Source organism: Amblyomma americanum, chromosome 1 (assembly GCF_052857255.1).
Source record: "Amblyomma americanum isolate KBUSLIRL-KWMA chromosome 1, ASM5285725v1, whole genome shotgun sequence".
Taxonomy (NCBI): Eukaryota; Metazoa; Arthropoda; class Arachnida; order Ixodida; family Ixodidae; genus Amblyomma; species Amblyomma americanum.
In genome coordinates, this window is record NC_135497.1 from 482,598,869 (window position 1) to 482,620,141 (window position 21,273).

General features: G+C 49.4%; 2 protein-coding genes across 2 annotated transcripts in view; both read right to left on the minus strand.

Annotated features, from left to right (window-relative positions):
* Positions 1–2,422: 2,422 nt before the first annotated feature.
* LOC144127054 (protein argonaute-4-like) lies at positions 2,423–4,759 on the minus strand. Its single transcript, XM_077660459.1, has 3 exons — positions 4,751–4,759; positions 3,802–4,029; positions 2,423–2,854 (listed from the first exon to the last, which is right to left on the minus strand). The coding sequence occupies exons 1-3, from the start codon at positions 4,757–4,759 to the stop codon at positions 2,540–2,542; spliced, it is 552 nt and encodes a 183-aa protein (XP_077516585.1). The 3' UTR covers positions 2,423–2,539.
* Positions 4,760–8,275: 3,516 nt separating this feature from the next.
* Positions 8,276–21,273, minus strand: part of LOC144127070 (protein argonaute-4-like) — a 66,120-nt gene continuing 53,122 nt past the window's right edge. Inside the window, exons 4-5 of the mRNA XM_077660460.1 lie at positions 14,635–15,038; positions 8,276–10,308 (exon numbers count right to left, since the gene is read on the minus strand). Of these exons, the coding sequence (XP_077516586.1) occupies positions 8,587–10,308; positions 14,635–15,038 (2,126 nt within the window). The 3' untranslated portion in view covers positions 8,276–8,586. The remainder of the gene's footprint in view (positions 10,309–14,634; positions 15,039–21,273) is intronic.

Sequence of the window (21,273 nt, forward strand, 5' to 3'; positions counted from 1 at the left end):
TCCATTGCACGTCATCGTCTATATCAACTTCCATCTGCGGCGTGAACAGATCAGATCAGCCTAACCTCTTTCAGAGCTTAACCTTAGCCCAATATCACAGCAAAGCAAAACACAACCAGCCAAGCAAAACCTTGAGCCAACCTAGCCAAACACATGCTTTCGCACCTCTACTCGGCTTAACTACGTTTCAAAACCCTATCACTTTTTTAGCATGTGTTGTAGTTGAAAAGACTGGATCCGGACAACGCTGGCCAATGCAAGCGCCAGTGACTGCAAGACAAGGAAACCTCATGTAACGGCCAACTTTATCGACCTTTTTTTATTAGAACTTAATAGATTTCAAGGCACAAGAACAGCAAACAACAATGTAGGCTCCCGCACTCTTCGGACAGCACATGAAAGAACAAAACCAAGGAAATCCTTCGCCTTGCGAGCCTGCAAGAAAACAAAAGGTGCAATTAGTGGCGGCTTGGCTGAGTTACGCTAACCTGGAAATTGTTCCGTCGAATTTGAATCAAAGCCAGCCCGAGCCTCTAACAACGAAAACCACCGATTAGTAGTTGCTCATACCAGGCTTGCGGAGCTACAACTGAAAGATACTGATCATACATCTCTTCCAAGAAAATAAATCCTTTATTTCATAGTCTCCGATTATTTGCGATTGTTTCCGATCACAAAGAAAGATTTTTGATCTCTATGTTCATCACACTGGTATCTATAGAGAATGCTGAAAAACAGTGACAAATGGCATATACAGCGATCTCACAGAACGAACTCCGAGATCCATGCATCCGCTCGAAAAGGCCAATGTCGCCTTTAAAGGCAAATAGAAAACAACTCACCGCTATGAATTGAAGTCTCACCACTATGCACTATTCATGCAGTGAACACTGATAGCCCCTTTGTAGGACATACTGCGCATCACCATTTAATATCTTGTAGCATTACTTGTCCATGTACCTCCGCGCAAATTGACTGCCCATTTATGCTTAGATTATATTTATTGTTTTTTTTATTCTTTTACTGCTATAAAGATATTTTCCGCGCTTCTCGCCTTACGATATTTTCGCCACAATACTCTTCCCCATGTAGAGTATGCTCTAAAAAGAAAGGAGTAAAAAGGGAGTAAGAAAGGGAAGTAAGCTGTCCTATCCGCTAGGAGGCAGCTTACTCTCTTTCTTACTCCCATATAGGCGTTTGTTTGTGTTTAGAGTGTAGCATGCGAGCTAAAATCTCTTGTTTAAATTAAAGGGCTTCTCGCTCTATCTATCGCAAAGGGACACCCGCGGGGCTTGACAACTAGCTGACGGCTATGCAGTTGAACGTCGCGAAGGCTGCGGTTTTTAAAGTTAGATCGCATTTTTGTGCAGCTATGAAATGCTCTCAAGGTGCAGAAAGCCGGTTAAATTCAGTTCAGGTTCTTCTCTGCCTGCAATACATACAGCATATATGAGTATAGCAAGTCGGGGCGCAGGCAGCGAGAAAAAGAGAAAATATCGCCGGACAGTGGTCAATAACATTTTGTTAGGACGACAAAAAAAGCATATTAGGCGCATTTATATTTAACGGAAAATTTTGGTTGTGCGCTCATAGAAGATGCACAGCTGAACTAAGCGCAATTAAACACGTGAAAGGCACACAACACAGGGCAAGCGCTTTGTGTTCATGTTCCTATTCAGTTGCGCATCTGTGATGTGTAGCTTACAATGAACCAAACTGAAACACTTTAAGTTACGATCATAGAATTTGGATCAAAATTCTCTCGTTTTTAATTTCGTCTGGTGGTAAACTTCTAGTTTAGGTAACACAAAACGAATTTATAACCGATTAATTTTTTCCTCGTGGAGGAATTCGATGCAGCGGCCCTAATGTGGGCGGAGCAGCACTTAACAGTTAAGTCGTCTCTCACTACAACAAAACGCATTAAAAAATGTTGCTATACGGCATTCGTAAAGCGGTGATCTTTATCGTCCATCCCATGCATACCACTTCACCTGCGCCTTGAACACACGACAGTGCAACGCCAAGAGGGCCGGGAGAAGATGTCCACTGCGTGTCACGTATATCTTGTCCTCTACGTCTTGCGAACATGTCCAACATTCTTCGACAAAAAAAAATTGAAATTTGGGAAAGTGTAAGATTCTGGTATTGAAATATTCAAGGCCCATTCTTCCGATATCTGGAAAAATCTTCCTTTTATACTGTTTCCATTGCTCGCATCGAGCAGTTATGACTGTAATAGAAAACCAATGAGGAACACTTTGGACTGTAGCAAAAACGTTAATAGCAAAGAAAAAATGCAAGCCTGAGGGCGGTAGGTTGGGGATATATTGATCGTTGTAGTAGAATTTTACAATATATGAGGAACACTGTGCTCATAATACCCTCCCTATACCCTATATAACACCGTCCCTGCAAATGCCTTTAAACGTTTTCCCGTTCCAGATTGCTTTTCTCCAGAACTGTTGGGTATGACGTCAGTGGTGCGCCTCCAGGCTCACCGTAACCGGAATGCAGGGGCAGCGGAGAACCTCCTCCATTACACGAAGTACATGGAGGCCTGCAGTTCCTGCAGCACCTTGACGGCCTCCACGTATTGGGCAGTGGTCAACACTGTGTCACCGCTGCCCTCAGACGACTGGCTGACCGCGCCGGACGTCTCCAGCTTGCTGGCGATGTGGTGTTTTGCACGGAAGGCGGCCAGGTGCGCGTAGTACACAGGGGCCGGGATGCTCACGCTCCTTGCACATCGGGAGTATGTGTGGCACAGGTAGAAGCTGAGCTTCTGCAGGTCGTCCGCGCTGAACATGGAGTCATCCCACACGACATAGTAGTGGGCCGGCCGGCTGGTGCCCTGCGGGTGCGCCGAGGAGTACACTTATTCACATGCGAGAATTCCAAGTGCCGTGTCATGTTGTGTCGCGTCGTGTCGAGGTATGTGGTGGTGCGGTGTGGTCCTGCTTGTGGTGCGATGTAGTGTGGCGTGGTGTTTGCGGTTTAAATGCGCCGTTACGTGGGAAGGACAGTGTTTAAACGCAATATACAAAAACCGGCAGTGCCCATGAGCAACCCATGCACTTGCCCTGCTCCTAATGCCGCATGCACAACATGTTTCCGGCTTTATCTGGCCTTAGATGCCCTCGCGCCAATAAATACAGTGAATAACTATTATTTCCTGGCTGGCTGTCATCAGCGCATTGGTCGGTCATCGTCATATATGTCGGTGTCCCGACTTCGGGACAGCATAAACACCGAGGCATACAAGCCGACACGACTATTTAAACAAAAATCAATTTTTGACCGTTTTTTGAGACTTAAAAGCCGCTTCCATCTTTTACGTTCGAGCTAAACATTAAGCGCTTCTCTTTTCACCCAACCTTCAGCAATCATGTCTCAGTAGACGCCACCTCGAGAATAAAAACCAATGACCATATCCACATGACAGCATCACTGAGCACTGGCCATAGAGGCGCCCCATGCGCAACTTCCGATACCGCTTCCCCAAAGGTGAACGATGACGTCACAGTCACACACAGCGCTCCTGATGGACTCAATGTAAAGCGGAAATCTTCCGTCACAGTTTCGCGCGTAGGTGATCTCGAAAACCATGCTTCCGTTTCCTCAAGATGTGGAAGGCCTACACCGCAGGCGCTCCTGGAATTTGTAGCGCATTAACGACGCGACACGACTTTGGCGATGCCGGCGCCCGGACTATTTCCTCCGCAAATTCATAAACGAAAACACCGCAGACCATTTCTTCCCGCTGACAATCGCAACAAGAGCGGAGAAGAGGACGCCTACCTGGATGCCGAAGTGGCTGCAGAGGAAGAAGTCGAAGTCCAGCGGGTGCGTGACCACCGAGTCTACGGTCGTGCCTGGCGGGACGTTGCGACACTTGCCCACGCCGTCGCGGTCGTTGGCGGGCATGAACCTCGTGTGATGCCGCTTCTGGACCACGATGAAAGTAATTGCTGGCTCGTAGGTCTCGTTGGGAGACAGTTCCTTGCACGCCAGCCGGATGGCGCTCACCTGCGAGATTTGAGAGCGGAAACAAAAAATGTCGGTCAAGGCTGAAAGGCCATTCGAATCATCACGATATCTACCTAGTTCAGAATGTAAACCAAACAATTTGGATGTTCACGAACTATGCTGTCGTATCTTATACAATTGTCGTTTCACAAAGAGTGTACGGCGAAGATCACCGTTTTTTTAAGCAATGCTATTATCGGTTGTACTCTGGTTAAACGAGCAGTTTCAGCTACCGTTCAGTTCAACGGAAGTGCAGCTTTTCCAACTGACGCTTAAATGAATAACAGTCGGCTGCAGTTACTCGGCATACTCCTCTAAATTGAGTTCACGCGGTCCACATTCCGGATCACGTGATCGGTTTGCTCATAACTCTGCGCATTGACCACCTAGTTGACTTCACTCAACAAAAATTTCTGTGCAAGCTTGGCGTTTCAGTATACCTGTAGTGAACAACCACACAGAGCCAAAACAAATTCAGTACAGGAACGTCCGGCTTCACCGCTCAGCCGTTGTTTTACTGGTGCCACTTCGCGGGCTTTTTTTTTCTGGCTACACTAATCCGAATATAGTCGGATACACTCAAGAATGAAGCCGATTTTCTCCGTAAAAGGACCCCCTTCCAGCCAATGGCTTCGGCTTATCATCACGAACCCTCAAGGCTGACAATGCGGTGTGCGCCGTGGCAGTGACAATAGTCTTCCCTGTGAGGGGGGAGACTAACCCCTTTCATCTAGCATTCGCCACGTGGTTACCCAAGCAGGCTCATGAGAATTGGTCTATGCCATTGGCTGCAAGAGAGTCCATTCAGGGTTCTTGAGTTGCTGGGTTCTTGAGTTGTATCCGACTATAATGGAAGTTGTAGTTGTACTTATATTATTAGCCAAGATAGCAAGATGTGGCAGCCGGAAATGCCGCCGACTCGGCCGATGCAGCGGGTCAGTAGACTGGTCCAACTGCGTATCTCCACTGAGCTGAGATCTCAACAGCAGGTGGCGCTGCCTTTTATTACCCGTGCCACACGCGCACTTTCTAGATGTTTGTAGCCTTAAGTTTGCCTATGCCATTATTTTCGGAGCTGGCGCTACACGTCCAGATTTAACGACATTATTATTTATTGGCAGATTTATTGACATTACTGATTCGCAACTAAACAGAGGAGATTACAATCCAATAAATGACGAAATTGAAATGTTTTCTGATAATATTCTGACACCCTCTTTTCAATTAAAGTCAGTAGAATATAACCGCGGGTTCAATTTAGAGGCAAGCTCGCCGAAATAGTAGCCAAACATGTCCCGCTTATCACGCTATCAAATCATAAACCTAACACTTGCTTTACAAGAAAGCATCAATGCATGAGAAATAAGAAAAAAAAACGGTTGTACAAAAATACAAAGCACGAATGTTCACCCTGCGCGCCGGGTAAATATAAAACCTACCTAAACCTCTGTTGTTCTGGCCTTTGTGACGAAAAATTTTTTTTTTCAAAAAGCCCTTCCTGCGCTACTTAAGAACAATAAAAGCAAGTCCTTCAAAACAATACGTCCGAACAGTGTCAGTAATGATATATCAATACATGATATTGACAGCACCCCCTACTTCGATGCTGAATGTCCTAAAGCATTTAACTCGTTTTTCGCATATATTTTCACCCAAGAAGATAATTCTAACGTCTCGTATGTACCTGATTTTGGTTACCCGTACATGGCGCCGGTTGACATTACACTTGATGGCATAGTACACCTGATAAATAACCTAGTACCCTCTTTTTCTGGTGTTGATTAAATCCATTCAAAATAATAAAGAAATGCCATTTCTGTCTCCAAAATCATCTTCCTTCATATCTTTAAGCAGTCAATATCTACAGGTGAGGTTTCCACCGGTTGAAAAATAGGAAAGGTTGTACCGGTTTTCAAAAGTGGCAACAAACACTCGCACGAAAACTGCCCACTTCCACCTTTTTGGACTTTGCCAAAGAATTTTATCGGGTAGAACATTGCCGACAAATATCTAAGCTTTGTGCGCTTAAATTACATTCTTTAACTCTGTCATGGGTCCGTAGTTTTCTTTCTAATTGCCAGCAGTACACCGTTGTTAACAAGTATTAATTTCCTGTTTGCGATGTTACATCGGGCGCGGCGCTAGAAGCCTCCTCTGTCCATTACTATTAATAATTTACATTAATAACCTGCCAGCAACAATCTCATCTTAGATACACATATTTGCTGACGTCTGCATTATTCATTGACCAATAAAATTTACTAATGGCCACCTTGAACTTCAAAGTCACCTCGATTGCATAAACGACTGGTGTAAAACGTGTCTAATGACTAAACATTTCTAAGTGTAATATAATTACTTTTAGCCGAAAATGCGCAACTTCGAATTTTCCATACCGCAATAATAACGATACATTGGCTCGGAATACGCAGTATAAGCATCTAGGCGTCCATATTTCACCAAACTTTTCTCGGGCTGAACACACATCCACCACTTTCGCTAATGCTTCCCGGTCACTAGTTTTCTTTCGCCGTAACCTGCTATGCACTACCCCTGACATGCGTAAACAAGCCTATATTACTTTTGTAGCACCGCAGCTAGAGTACACTTCATCCATCTGGTCACCTTATCAGAAATATCTAATAGAGAAGTTGGAAGCTGTCCAGAATCGGGCTTGTCGTCTCATTTTGGCAAAATTACAGTTATCAGTCCAGTGCAACCCAACTGAAGATCAAACTTTCGCTCCATGCATCCTTTGCAAATTCGTCGCGAGACTGCCCTTTTATCTATCTTTCACAAATACGTCCATGCCACTGATTCACCGCCAGCACATCTACAACGTCCCTCCTACTTATACCGGCAGCTATGTCGAATTTATGGCAACACACATGATTTCAACTTCTCGTCACTCCCGCGTGCCATTCGTCTCTGGAACGATCTTCCGGACTGCATCGCCCTGCAGGCTAATCAAGACCCCTTTCGCGAACATCTACCCAAACATTTCGTTGATAACGGTTAGCACGTCATTTAAATACTCAGGATTCGTACAACTTCGTTTTCAGCAGCTTGAGACTATTGCCTCTTCGGTTTCGTGATGCGCAGCTTTGCTCATTTATGCCTGATATGTTTTCTTTGGCTTTTGTATAAATCTTCGTGCATTTCTCCTGTTTTTGTTTCATGAAGCAGAGTGGTTTTTTTACTTTTATCCCTGTTAATGAATTGCGATATCTTATCTGAACTCACCTGTTTTTTGTGTGTTTTGCTGTACTTTTAATATGATTTTTGGATTTCTGGCCTATTTCTCACTAACTTCTGTATCGCCCCCTTACACAATGCCTCTCCAGAGGCCTATAAGGTATCTGTATATAAGTAAATAAATAATTTAACTAGTCACGGTGACGATACCGCCTTCAAGGCAGTAAAAAAAGGGCCCTGAATATAAACAGTGTTAATGAGAAAGTATAACAGCAATGCCCTTCAAATATAATATAAAAATTATTTTGTAGAAAATGCCACTGTTCTTGCTTGACAAGTGTGTAAAAGTAGAACTCGTGTGTCAGCTCACAGGATAACAGTACATATGAATTCCTATTAAAAATAGTGTTGTTTATGAATAAACGATTATACTCTGGGTAGTGACTTCACACAAAAAAGTTGCATGTCTTTCCGCATGCGGAATGGCGAAAAGAGTATACAGATCTCGGGCGAATGAGGTGTGGCGAACTCAGAAGGTCGCAAACGCCAGTTAGTCTGTCTAATGTCATTAAATACAAGTGTGTGGCACCGCGCCAATTGCGTTAAAAATTGATTTACTAAGTAATAATTGACATAAAACTTGACCGTGTGGCACGGGTATAACACCTCGAACTGTCGTTCAGCTCAACGGACGGTCAACTGCACAGCAGTTATAATCGCCCGTGTGTAAGAAGGATGAGAGGCGGAGCGGATACGTACAAAACCGCGCCAGAAGCCTCAGTCTTGGATGTTTACCACCTTTTGAAGAGAAACGATCAAGCTGAGGTCAACTAACGCCGACAAGACGTCTCCAGAAATGAATATCCTGGATGTCCTGAAATTATATCCCTGTGGAGATCAATTCGGTGTCGTTACGTATATGCACAGCTAGTCGGCTTCTCCAAAGACAAAGGTTATCCAATGACACTAGTGACATTGAATGCGGGAAAAACTGTCTTAACAAGATGAGCGTTTAGTGGGCACAGTATAGTAGTAGGCGCAGTTACTTACCTCATAGTTACGGACTTCCAAGAACTGCCCCTCGCTCACTCCGTCCCTGTAGAAGACGATCCGCTCGGGCTTGTGCCTGGTGGCGCGGTGGAAAGCCAGTAGCAATTCTTTGATCATGTCCTTCAGGTCTCTAATGATTTCCACACGCGCCTTAGCCTTGGAGTCTTCAATCTGTACCCGAATGGTGGCGTGAAACTTGGACGGTACAGTGTCTAGGCTTCCGACGCACGCGGCGATGGATGGCCTCACCTTGTCTCCAGGCGATGGGTGCGACACGTCTGCTCCAATGACGATCACGGGCCTATGAAACAGCTACGGCTTCTCCTGCATCAGGAGACTATTGTTGATACCGCCCATCTTGGCGTTGATCTTCTGGCACAGGTTTTGGATGAGCGCTGCGTTGCACTTTTGGACCACGTTGGTGTCCAAGATGCATTGTGTGCGCAGAGAGAGCTCAGTCTCTGCCACCTGCTTGATCTCAGCGTAGTTCGTGGCTTTTGTTATCACTGCCACAACCATCTCCAACTGCGTGTACTGCTTGCGCTGCTCCGTGAGAACGGTCCGCATGGGCTGGCGGTTTGTGTCGAACGTGATGACCGCAAGCGGCTGCGCAATGCGCATGCCCAGTTCTTGGCCGATGCGGATCAGCATCTTGATGAAGTTTTCCAGGGAATCCTTGTGCGCGAAGCGGCTCACGTTGAGAACAATCCACTTTGTCATGGACATCGCCTTGTAGAAGCGCTGCCCTCGGAGATCCCACGTGCCGTCGCGCGGCTTGCACAAGGTGTTGTTCTCAAATACCAGAGATGGCGGGTCGAGCACTCTGCCCACAACCTGAGTGGGCTCAGTGTTGATCTTGACGCCGAACTCTCGCAGGTACTTGTCCGAGCTGCTGACCATGTCGCGCACAGACTGACGAATCTTCTGGAAGCGCTTGGCTGGCGGCTTGGCCGTGCGCTTGATCATCTCGGCGGTCTGACTCTCGTCGAGCTTCTTCCGACAGTGCTGGCCTTCGGCCAGCTCGCACACCTCCAGAGGAATGTAGACCGGATGCGTCGGGCTGCCACTCTGCACGCAAGGGAAGTTCGGGTACGACAAGCGCCTGTAGCGGCTCTGGAAGTAGTCGGCGACGGAGATCTGACTACCTTCTGATTCAAAATAGATTTCCTTCGCAGGTTCCCTCGTGATCTTGACCACTTTGTACTTGCGCGGGTACGGAAGGTGCGTCACTTTGACACGGAGTCCCTTGAGCTCCCTATTCAGGCGCACGTACTGGTTGTCGCGCAATGACCGGAAGTCTGCAGGCGTCAACACACGACGGCTGTCGCTTAAGAACCTGCACATGAAGTCGACCAGTGGAAGCGACTCGTAGAATGTTGTTGCTGACATGTCGACGTTAAGCATGGGCTTCCATTGGGCGGGTCGAACACTCGTGTAGTAGCCAAACCACACCTCCCGGCCTCCTCCGAGGTCATTGTGCTCGTTGGGTCCCGGCGGTCTGAAAAACGAGCGTCCAACCGGTGCAAGGTTGATCGAGGGGCTGTGCCTCAAGACGATGTCTATGGCCTGGAGGACTTCCTGGGGCACAGTTTGTACGCGCTTTTGGAAGACGCCATGCAGGGCGTCCAGATTCACTGTGGCCGCGTACTGGATCTTGATTATAAACTTCTGGGATCTTTGGTCTTCCTCGAGGTCGACTGTGAATGTCCGCTCGCGGAAGTTGAGCTGGCGGCGTGTGTACAGGTTCTTGCGGCCATCGAAAGCCGGGATGCAGTTGGCCAGGTCTTGCCGGTACTTCTTTACTAGGAGCTCGATGACAATCCTGTTGATCTTTGTACTGAGGCATCGGTACTTTTTCTGCTCAGGAACCTTGGTCTCCTTGGCAGTTTCCGAGGAGATGTCGACGTCGTAGTGGTAGACGCTGCCAGTCGGTATCTCGATGCTGAAGTGGTTGGCAATAAGTTGTATGGTCCGGCCCAGCTGGCCGTGGGCAGGCCGCCGTGGGAAGTGAGAGGGTAGGGTTCGCTCGAGCTCCTGCGCCGTTTTTGGAGGTAATTAGAGCAGAGCATGAACAATTAAGTATGGACGCACTGTTTCGTGTGTTGAGCATCACATAAGTTTGGCCGAATGGTCTTCGATCTACACTACAGCGCAGGACCGGTTCCGTTGAGTCTTAATGGAAAAAGCCTCCTGCACCCCATGCATTATAGCGAGCCCCTTAAAGGACAGCGCTTGAACAAGAATATCCTCCAGTGACAATGTTTGAAATGTTTTGTGCATGCGAAGTTATGTGCAGTCAAAATTTAAATTTCAGCGTCTTCGAGCCTTTCTATATCTTTTCATCACTCTTTTCATGCTCACAGGTCGGCGCTGTTCAGCCAGCCCTACCCACTCGGCCCCACCGCCGGCTGCCTATGCGTTCGGGATTTCCCCCCCCCCCGTAGAATGAGGTCGGGGGGGCTTCCTGAACCGCCGAAGCGACGCTTATTACTTGCAGCGGCCATAGCAGCTGCCTTACTTCTGAATCTAACCGACAGACACATCTGAACAAAAATACGCAGGAGCGCGAGGCGGAGAAATGCGCGGGCGTGAAAAATCACTGGAAAGAGCTCGCCAACCTTCGCTCGGGATTGTGGGTTCTGAATATTTGGTTCCGATGTTTATGACGAGAGAACGTAGTGATTGAGCGAGGTTCTGTACCCGGTTGGTCAAAAGTTTCGGGGCCAGAGGGCTTGCTTGTTTCATCGGTATATCATGGCATTTAAGACGCGAATAAAGCTATCAAGGTTCCCAGAGCACAGAACGATACCTCTTCCGCTTTCTACGGATATTCTGAGTCTGGTGGTGTCATGTCTGCCTGATAATACAGCTCAAAAGCAGACCCTTTGGCCTGAGAACTTTTAACCGACCCTGTACTTTCCTCGGATTATATTTCAGAGCCTTGTGCTATTTTGAGCGCATATGACAGGGACGATCGGGACGATTGCAAAATCAAGGAACCGCACTGCGTAGTCGCGGTGTTCATCAAAAGCGAGACAGTAATTACTTGTTCTATTTCTGCCTGAAATTATTTATACAGTGAACCAAGGCCATGATGGTGCCACAGCTGTAGAAGCATTTCTTGCAAGGTTTCTGAACCACTCAAAGGAAAAATGTGGGCTATTTTGAATATGTTTAGACGTGGTATTGTGTTCCCATTCGCATCACATTTCTTAAGAGTCCCTTCTCTGTGCCTCAAAAACCGTTTTTCAGAATCCTGAGTAGAAGCTCTTTAAAACAGGAAAAACAAAGAACGCCGAAACCAAAACTCGGTTTCTCCCCAAGTATGACGCCGAGATCGAGGCTTGTCGTCATGCATACTGTCACAGAACCTCTCGGTGCGTTGACTGACTAAACTGGAGACTGTAAGCGACAGACCACTGTTTGTGTGAAATGGCCAAAAACAAAGGTCTTATTTTTTTTCTTCTTGACCAATCTCCGAGCAAATATCGACGGGCATGCAGCTGGTGACGTCACATGTCCAAGGTCGCCCACAGAAATGGTCCCGATTGGGGTGAAAAAAATTGGAAAAATTTAATTATTCATGATGAAACAAACCGGCGCCCGGCACCGAAGCTCGGCACAGGAACTACAGTGGAAATTTCGGCATTCGTGGAGGTCGGAAAGACGCACCAGCCGCTTATTAACAGTGAAAGATGAGCAACATACGGAAATCTTTCTATGAATTGACAATGTGCAGACGCGTAATTTATAAGAATCAACAGCTACAGCCCAAGGAAACATCAGTTTGCCAGAGTGGAAGTTTGGGTTCGACAGTGCAACATTTCGCTTGGAGTAAAAGCGCATTTAACGCGTGACTAAAAAAGACAATGCACTCACTGCGGTGGCTCACTGCTTAGTGCGCTCGGCTGCTGAACCGGTGTTCGCAGGTTTGAACCCGACCGCGGCGGCTGCGTTTTGATGGAGGCGAAAGGCGCCCGTGTGCTGTTCGATGTCAGTGCACGTTAAAGATCCCCAGGAGGTCGAAATTATTCCTCAGCCCTCCACTACGGCACTACTTCGTTTCTTCTTTCACTCCCCCCACCCTTGTCCCTTCCCTTACGGGGGCGGTTGGGGGCACTGCACCATTTCCTTCCGCCCCCCCTCCCGCCAGAAAAGTTAATGTCGATTAGCCCAATAATAATAATAATAGGAATAATAATAATAATTGCTTTTTGGGATAAGGAAATGATGCACCATCTGTCTCATATATCCCTGCACGCCTGAACCGCGCCATAAAAGAAGGGATAGAGGGAGTGAAAGAAGAAAGGAAGAAAGAGGTTCCGTAGTGGAGGGCACCGGAATAATTTCGACCACCTGAGGATCTTTAACCTGCACTGACATCGCACAGCACATGGGCGCCTTAGTGTTTTGACTCCATAAAAACGCAGCTGCCGCGGTCGGGTTCGAACCCGGGAACTCCAGATCAGTAGCAGAGCGCCCTAACCACTGAGCCACCGCGGCGGGTTGGATTACCCCAGCTAATCCAGGATATACAAAGGGGAAGCGAGATTGAGCTCTCCACTGTCCCGCAGAGCCGGTTGTGCGCCTTTCCTGGTTGTGCGCCTTTCCTTTCGTGAAAATGAATGGTCTTTGCAAAATTGTGAACTCCAATGAACTCTACAAAGTCCTTCCACTGACTTGTTTTCTTTGGTTTTTGAGGAAAGGAAATCGCACAGTAACCATCTCACATATCTCAGTGGACACCCGAACCACCCCAAGAAGGAAGTGATAAAGGAGGGAGGGAAAGAGGAAAGAGAAAACAAAATTGAAAGTTGGATTTTGAGGAAAGGCAGGTGGAACACCTGTGGCTCAGTGCTACTATTGGGGCATGCACAGTAGTGGGTAGAGAGCGAAAGAGAGAAATGCCATGTGTCATTACTGCTCCACGTGCTCTCCAGGAATCATGCAAAATTGCTCAACCTGTGGCCAGTAAAGCTTTCACTTTAAAAACAATATTTCATACGCTGGCAACAAAACACTCGGCCGCCGGCGTATAAGTAGTTAACTCCAAGGCTAAACCTGACGACGCACCAATTGCTTGAGCCACCCTTTATCCAGGTGAGACTAAGGCCCTGAACCTCACAGAAGAAACTGTGAAAATTGAAAATTGATTTTTGGGGAAAGGAAATGGCGCTGTATCTTTCTCACATATTGGCAGACACATGAAACACCCTATAAGGAAAGGGAAAACGGAGGGAGTGAAAAAGGAAAGGATGAAAGAGGAAAGGAAGAAAGAGGTGCTGTAGTGGAGGGCTCCGGAATAATTTCAATCACCTGGGGATCTTTATTGTACACTGACATCGCAAAGCACAGGGGTGCCTTAGCGCTTCGCCTCCATCGAAATGTATTGCAGCTGCCCGGTCTGATTCGAACCACTCATTTAAGTACGGTCTTTACGTCACAAACTTCGGTTTTAAATTTCAGCCACTCGCCTTGTCCTCCTCATTGTTGACCAAGGAACCCGTAGCGGTTACGAAACGTTTTTCTCGATCTAGGCATTGTGAGCAGCTAAATCTTACGTTTCACTTCCAGAGCGCCCTATACGTCATGCACTACCACGATGCTTGCTACCCACAGCACTTTTCAGCAGTAAAAACTAAGCCCTGTAGTCGGCTGGAACTCCAGAAAGAAGCGACGGATGCACTTCAAAGGACGCCTTGCAGCCTACGGCGTCGGCCGATTCTCCGGGCGCCGCTGTCAATCTGATCAAGCGGTGGTTCATATCCTTTCATATGCCACTCCCTGAGATGTCACACAGGTCCAAGAGGATTGAGTAACCATGACGTCATGGGAACCAGTCGACGCCATTGGCTGGAGGGCCTCTATCGAGAGGCACATGCCGCTTCTTTCTTCAGTTGTATTATACCGGAGTTCGGTTCTCGTACCGTCCACTTAAGTCGATGTTTTGGAGAGGTGAGGTTTCCTCTTGCCTTGAAGCTAACATCTGAACCTCTTTGTAACGAAGCGGTTTAATACGAAACAACTTATATAACGAAGAAATTATGATTGCACGTGGAAGCTCGGCCATCAGGGGCTATAACGAAGCTACAGCTATAAAGAAGTAACCGCCGGAAACCTTCAACTTCGTTGTAAAGAGGTTCAAATGTATTTGGACCGCTGGCATAACGAGATGCACAGCATGGTTTATAACGAAATAATGAATATAACGAAGGAATTACGATTCCCCTCGGGAGCTCCTTCAACAGTGCATATAACGAAGCAACAGCCGTGAACGAACTTTCAGCTTCCTTATAACGAGGTTAAACGAACTACATGGCATGGCTCAAGATGAAGCCCTTTTCGGAAAACAGTACGCACCTTGATCCTGACATCGTCGCCTGAAGTGGCCTGGTCGCCAGCTGCGGGGGTCTGCTGTGTCACCGCGACGGGCGGCGTGCTTGGTGGCGACGGTGGTAGGGCAGCTGCTGCCGGCTGAGTGCCACTCACGGCGGCTGCTGCGGATGCAGGCCGGGGGCTGCTGGAAGCTACCTTGGCGGAACCCGCGGCGGCGGTGGCCCCGTAGCTGGGACGGGAGGCGCTGGGCTGAGCGGTGGGGTGAGCGCTGGGATCCGCGGCCGTGGTCGGGCCGCCGCTGACGGCGCGCGGCTGCGGGCTGGCCGCGGCGCCCTGCTGGAGTGCTTGCGCGAACGAAACCCACGAGGGACCGGCGGGCGACGGAGCAGGAGGTGTGGCTTGGTTGCCACCGCTGGCCGAAGGCACTGCTGCGAGCCGAAAATGCCCATTTAACGCCGGCTCTATATATCGGCTGCGTTTGCGATCATATCGATCGTTACGACACGCATATATACACTGCCGAAAGCACAAGACTGGACAGGCGTCGCCGGAGCTCCGTTGGTAGAGCACCGGACGCGAAATTCAGAGGTCGTGGGTTTCGTATCCCACCGGCGGCATGTGGTTGTTTTTCTTCTGCTTTTTAATGAATTATCTTTAAAAGTTTCGCTTTTTATGGGGGTTTAAGGTCGCAAAGAGACTATCTAAAAAGTCATTGCCATATTAAGCCCCCACTGAAGAACACCACAAATTATTTTTTTTTAAATTTCCCTATGCTCCTTGGTTCGGTCACTGTTGGCTTGCGTCATGTATTTCTTAACGAGCCCCTCTCGTCCCTTCCCTTGTCTGCTCAACGGGAAAAAACAGCTGGTATAGAGTACTTAGTCGATGGTTTGATGGAATGCCGTCTGGTCAGGTCAGCAGAATGAATCTTCGGTTTACTGACCATGTGAAAGTGGTCAGCTGACTGCAGTTAACATAGTTGACATGGTCAGTGACCGAAAACTCAGTATACTGTGGTCGAGAGAACAGGTCGGAACAGCCGTCCCAACTCAGACAGCTGTGTAAGCCGATAATGGCATGCTCCGTGACTAAACGCGACTAAACATGCAGCTCCCCCAAACAGCGTCGTATAGCCCTTGCACTGAAGAACTTAGTGCGAGGCAATAGCTGTCGCGCAGGGTCTTAATTTTCACACAAAAGTGATCAGCCCTCCCCCCACAGCAACGAAGAAGCGGCAAACGACAAACCCCGCCGCGCATTCAATATACTTGAGACACACGCGCACGCTTTTCGTCTAGCTGTATACGTGAGAATAAAAACAATTTTCTAAAACAACAAAAAAAACAACTTGGCTAACCCTGGAATTCAGCGAAAAGCAAGGACGCTTGCAAAGTGCCTCAGGCTCGTCCATGGCAGCGCCTGCATTCACGGCCGTTCTATATTATATACACACACGACATGGCTTAGACGTAGTATCACCCAATGTCAAAGAGCAGAGGTGAACTAAAGGTCATGGGTAAAGGGTCAAGAGCGACGCCATAACTGTACCACGTACGGTCATACACGGCTAACGTGGTTGGGCTGAAGGTCGCCCAAGGTTATTCTCCGGCCTATGCGATGAATGCTTTACCAAACGTGGTGAAACTTTTCGCTTCGTGTTCAACTGCAGTGACTTCTTCAGTTTCATTCCGTTTAGGGCGCAGCTCGCCCGTCCCTGCGTTCCGCATCGTAGTCGCTGTAACATGCTACCTGACAGATGACGTGTTACGGAGTGTGACAGGTGACGTGTTGGCACGTAGTAGCAGAGCGAAGCGCCACCTGACATGGCGAGAGGAATGGACAGCCGGAAGGCGGCTGCTACGGGACGATGCCGGAGGGGGGCTAGCAACGTAATACGACACCTGCCAAGCGGTAGCTGGCGGCTTGCGGAGACCTGGGCTGAACTTTCGAATTACCGTCCGTCGAATCAGCCTTCAATTTTTTTCATTTATATATCGGGCGTAAAGAATGCACGTTTCTTGCCGCGGATAACGCTTGCTGTCACGGAGAATGTCAGCACATGCTCGCTGTGGGAAACGCGCTTCCCCAATTCCCTTCCTTTCTTCAAAATCGACGGAGTCCGCAACATCGTGAACGACAATGCCAATGATCACAATGAACGCGACGGTGGCGGCTGAGTGACGTCATAGCTCTCACATGGTTTCTCCTCGGTTCAAGGTCAAACTCGTCAAGCTGTTAAGCCGCCTTGACTTCACCCGGCAGCCCCCCCCCCCCCAAAAAAAAACAACAAAAAAAACACGCAGTCGCGAGAAGTAGCGACCACAATCCGGGGAGAGGTATTTTTTGAAAATTGGCTTTTGAGGAAAGAAAATAACGCAGTAACCGTCTTGCATATCTCGGTGGACACCTGTACCACGCCGGAAGGGAAGCGATAGAAGGAGCGAGTGAAAAAAGAAAGGAAGAAAGAGGTGCCGTAGTGGGGTCTCCGAAAAAGTTTTGACCACCAGGAGATATTTAACCTGCACTGACATCGCACAACACTCGAGCGCCTCTGCATTTCGCCTCCATCGAAACCCGGCCGCCGCGGTCGGGTTCGAACCCGGGTACTCCGGAACAGTAGCCGAGCACCCTAATCACTGATCCACTGTGACGGGTAATGCGGATAGCCCAAGCCAAAAATGCGGCGGTAACAGAGTAATGAAGCAGAAACACGATACCCGAAAGACGAGGGTTCGGTGGCCGCGGCGGTCGAATTTTGATGGAGGCGAAATTCATGAGGCCCGTGTTCTGTGCGATGTCAGCGCACGTTAAAGAACCCCCAGGTGGTCGAAATTTCCGGAGCCCTTCACCACAGCGTCCCTCATAGCCTAAGTCTCTTTGGGACGTTAAACCCAAATAAACCATAAAGGAATCGTAAATGCGCTGAGGGGACTGGGGTGCGGAGCTGCAGAGAGGTTGCTGTGCACCAAGAAGAACGGGCTAAAACGAGACAGCAGCGATCGGAAACGTGCCGTGGATCAAGGCACTGACCAAGCTGAAGAGCGTTCCACAGCACCCGTCCCGTGTCAGGTCAGCAGCATGGACGGAACACACAGGCGCACGGGCGACTCGTGCAGCAGCGCGTGCTCGAGGAGCGTCGAGACGAGCAGTGCGCGTGCGCAAGGCGAACGTTCGGCAAGGCATTCACGGCAGGAACGCGCCGCTGGTCACAAATGCGCGGCTCGGCTGGAACCCCTTTTATGGGTCCTCTCAGAAAAAATTAAAAACAAAAGATGACGTGAAGCGAAGCGACGCGATCCTTTGTATTGGGTTATGCGCTTCAGTTAGGTATTTCACATAACCTGTTAGCACTGACGTTCGTAGCATGCCTGGAATTTGGTAATTTTCTTCATTCCGCATACATTCTATCGTATAGCAATGCTACCGCAACATCAAGTATTCACGAGACTGCAGCATCAATGCAAAACGTTGGTTGTCATAACAAAATAGCCTAATATTAATGATATCTAAAGAGTGCATTGTCCACAACGCAGGTTGGAGCTTGAGCAAGCTGAAGGCTTCGCGATTTCACTAAGCGTGCGGGCTTTGTTCGAACAAAGCAAGGCTATTGTCACAGCCTGAGGGCATCGAGCCCAATACTGGCGTTGCATATGGCGACACTGTACGAACCACGAGGACCGGAGACGCGAAGTCGTACGCAGTCCAAAGGGCACTTCACATAGGAGCGGAAACGCTAGCAATTTGTGCCGCCGCGGCGCACAAAGCCGTTTCGAGCGGTCGCGGCGCATCGAACGGCCAGAGGAAAGAGGTTCAATAAATGTGCAAATTCTTCGATGCAACGCGCCGCTCTATCGCTCTGCTCGCTCATTTGCTTGCACGTGAACCCACCTTAACGCGATTAGAAGGCTGCCGAGGTCGCTTCGGCTCAACCGAACCAGGTTCTTTTTTTCTCTCAAGTCACGGTGGTGCATAATAGCGAAAACAAACGGGTAACGAAGCTCGTGCATTTCGTTCAGCCTTCTCGCAAAAATATGCTTTAGAACACAATCATCGTAGCCCACGATGTTAGGCCTAAAGCGACCACTATGTGACGCCAGATGAACAAAGGGATCGAGCACCCAAACGAGACAGCGGCGGAGGCCACAGAACCGGAAGGAAATTCGCTACGCACCTGGAGGTCCAGCAGCTGAGTCGTTTTTCTTCTTGTCTTTGCGCTTTCCTTTCCCCATTTAGATAGCGGGGCCACAAACACAACTGGCAATCAACGGAACGGACGTCTTGACTGCCTGTCGAGCCCCTAGAGAAAGGCAAAATGGCTGCGCTGTTTCTCTTTTATAGAGGCCTTTTCCGCTCTGCGATTGGCTCATATGCGACGCCACGAGCTGCACGTGTTCCGCCGTCATTGGCTACGCTTGGAGACGTCATGCGCGTGCCGGCGCTTCTGCCTCCATGAACGCATAAAGAAAAAAAGACTGTATGGAACCAAAGGGAATTGTACGATAACGCTTTACCACTGCTCCTTATGGGAACGCAAGGTCCCGGCGCGTCTCGAACACGCGCGCTGAGGAAGTCGAAGACAACAAGTGGAGGGTGACTCCGCTTCGAAACCCGATTATTCCTAGAAGCTACTTTGCTCAGAGGGTGGTGGTGGTAGTGGTTTTATTAAAAATATTAGTAAAAAGGAAGGAAAAGTTTTTTTGCTAGCCCCGGCATCTGCCAGCGATACTGAAGCACCTGAGCTGGGGCAGCGGAAATAAAGGACAGCAGGCAGAATGAAGAAATGAAACGAAAGAGGTGAGGGGACAGGAAGAGAGGATAGGGGGAGAAGTAATATGTACAAACTATATACACAATAAGAATTGTGTCCAGGTTGTGCGCGTGATTAGTTCATTTTAGAGGAATTAAATGACACACGCGCACATCACTGTGTTGGTTACAACTGGAGTGGGGCGTCCAGTTATTAATCGTTCAAGGTAGAACTTGCGGAGCGTTCGGTCACTGCGTGTAACTACCTGACGGAGAACAGACGGGACGTCAAGCCCGTGTGTTCGAGGAATGCACAGAGGCTCACCAAAGTTCGCTCACGAGGGCGCGCATTGCCCTGCGGCCACAATAGCGTCTTGATGGAGTCAGGTAGTATGCCCTGCGCCCTATAGGCCGCGAGCATATCGCGACGAGCATCGGCGAACGCGGCACAGAGAAGGAGCAGGTGTTCTAGTGTTAGCACCGCATCCGTCACACACAACACTCGTCGCGATTCTGTGATGCACCCGTCGTTCCCCGGGCCACTCGCAGCCAATGCGCGCGCGGAGGATCATTGCACGTTGTGACCGTGTAAGTGCGCGACAGCCGGTGACACTGTCGAGGCGCTCACCTCCCGCGATGCGTGGGTCGGGGTGCTGCTTTCGGAGATGGTCGTGGATGGCCGCACGCACGTCCTCCAGCGCAAGGGGCAGATCGCTGGCAGGTAGTTGGTGTGCAGCGGTCGCGAGGTCGTCAGCTTCTTCGTTGGCGGCGATGCCGCAGTGACCGGGCACCCACTGTGCACGCACAACACAACCTCTCTGCTCGAGGCGCTCGATGCGCAAGCGAATTTCTCGCACTAGTAGGGTACCGCGGCCGTTAGATTGCAGGCGGCTGAGGGCGGCGCGGGAGTCGCACAGCAGAGCACTCTGGGGCGGCGGAGGGCCGATGGTGAGCAGCAGGTCCAGCCCGAGCCGGATCCCCATCAACTCCGCCGTGGTGGAGGAGCCCAGGAAGGCTGCGTGTTGCTGGCTGTGCAGTCGCAGGGCGGAGATGGTGGCCGCAGCAGCAAGGGAGCAGCTGTCGTGGGCCACTGAGCTGTCGGTGTACACGAGGAGATGGTCCTGGAGCTCCTCGTGTATGACGTCTCTGGCCAGCTGCTGCAAAGCACAGAGGGGTGTGCTCCGCTTTCCCGTTATGCCAACGATCTCTCGCTGTACCTCCGAGGCAGCAGGCCAGGGCGCGCAGGAGCCGTAGGGGGGGGGTGGGCCTTGGGTCAATTGATCATACTCGAGCAGCGCCGCGCCCATTCGTGAGCGCGGGTGCGAGCGCATACACTGCAGCAGCGAGCCTCCGTCCGGTGCGCGGTGAAGCCAGGCGACACTGAAAATTTTTTTTTTTGGGAAAATAAATGGCGCAGTATCTGTCTCACATATCCGCGGTCCCCTGAACCGCGCCGTAAAAGAAGGGATAAAACATGGACTAAGCGAATCATCGAAGAAAGAGGTGCCGCAGTGGAGGGCTCCGGAATAACTTGGACCAACTGGGGATCTCTAACGTGCACTGACATCGCACAGCACACGGGCGCCAATCTCAGAGTTTATGTCCTGTCGTTGCGGTGGCCATTGCTCTCAAAGGAGGCCCCGATGCGCGATTCGCGGTCACAACCTTAGCACTCGCTCGATAAAGAGAAGCCGCCACACTTTGACGTCCCCCTGAGTGCGAGACGACAAAAAAAATCAAGTCGGCGACGCTAGCCCAGGCTTAGCTCAGTCGGAATAACTAATACGCGTCTCGCTGGCGATCTCCGACATCGGCGTTTGGTGGTATTGTAAGATTATCGCAGACATCCATGTCTGAGGATATACATTCCCTAAGGTTTCCATGTTGTTGCGATTACAGGATGATAGAGGAAAGTGC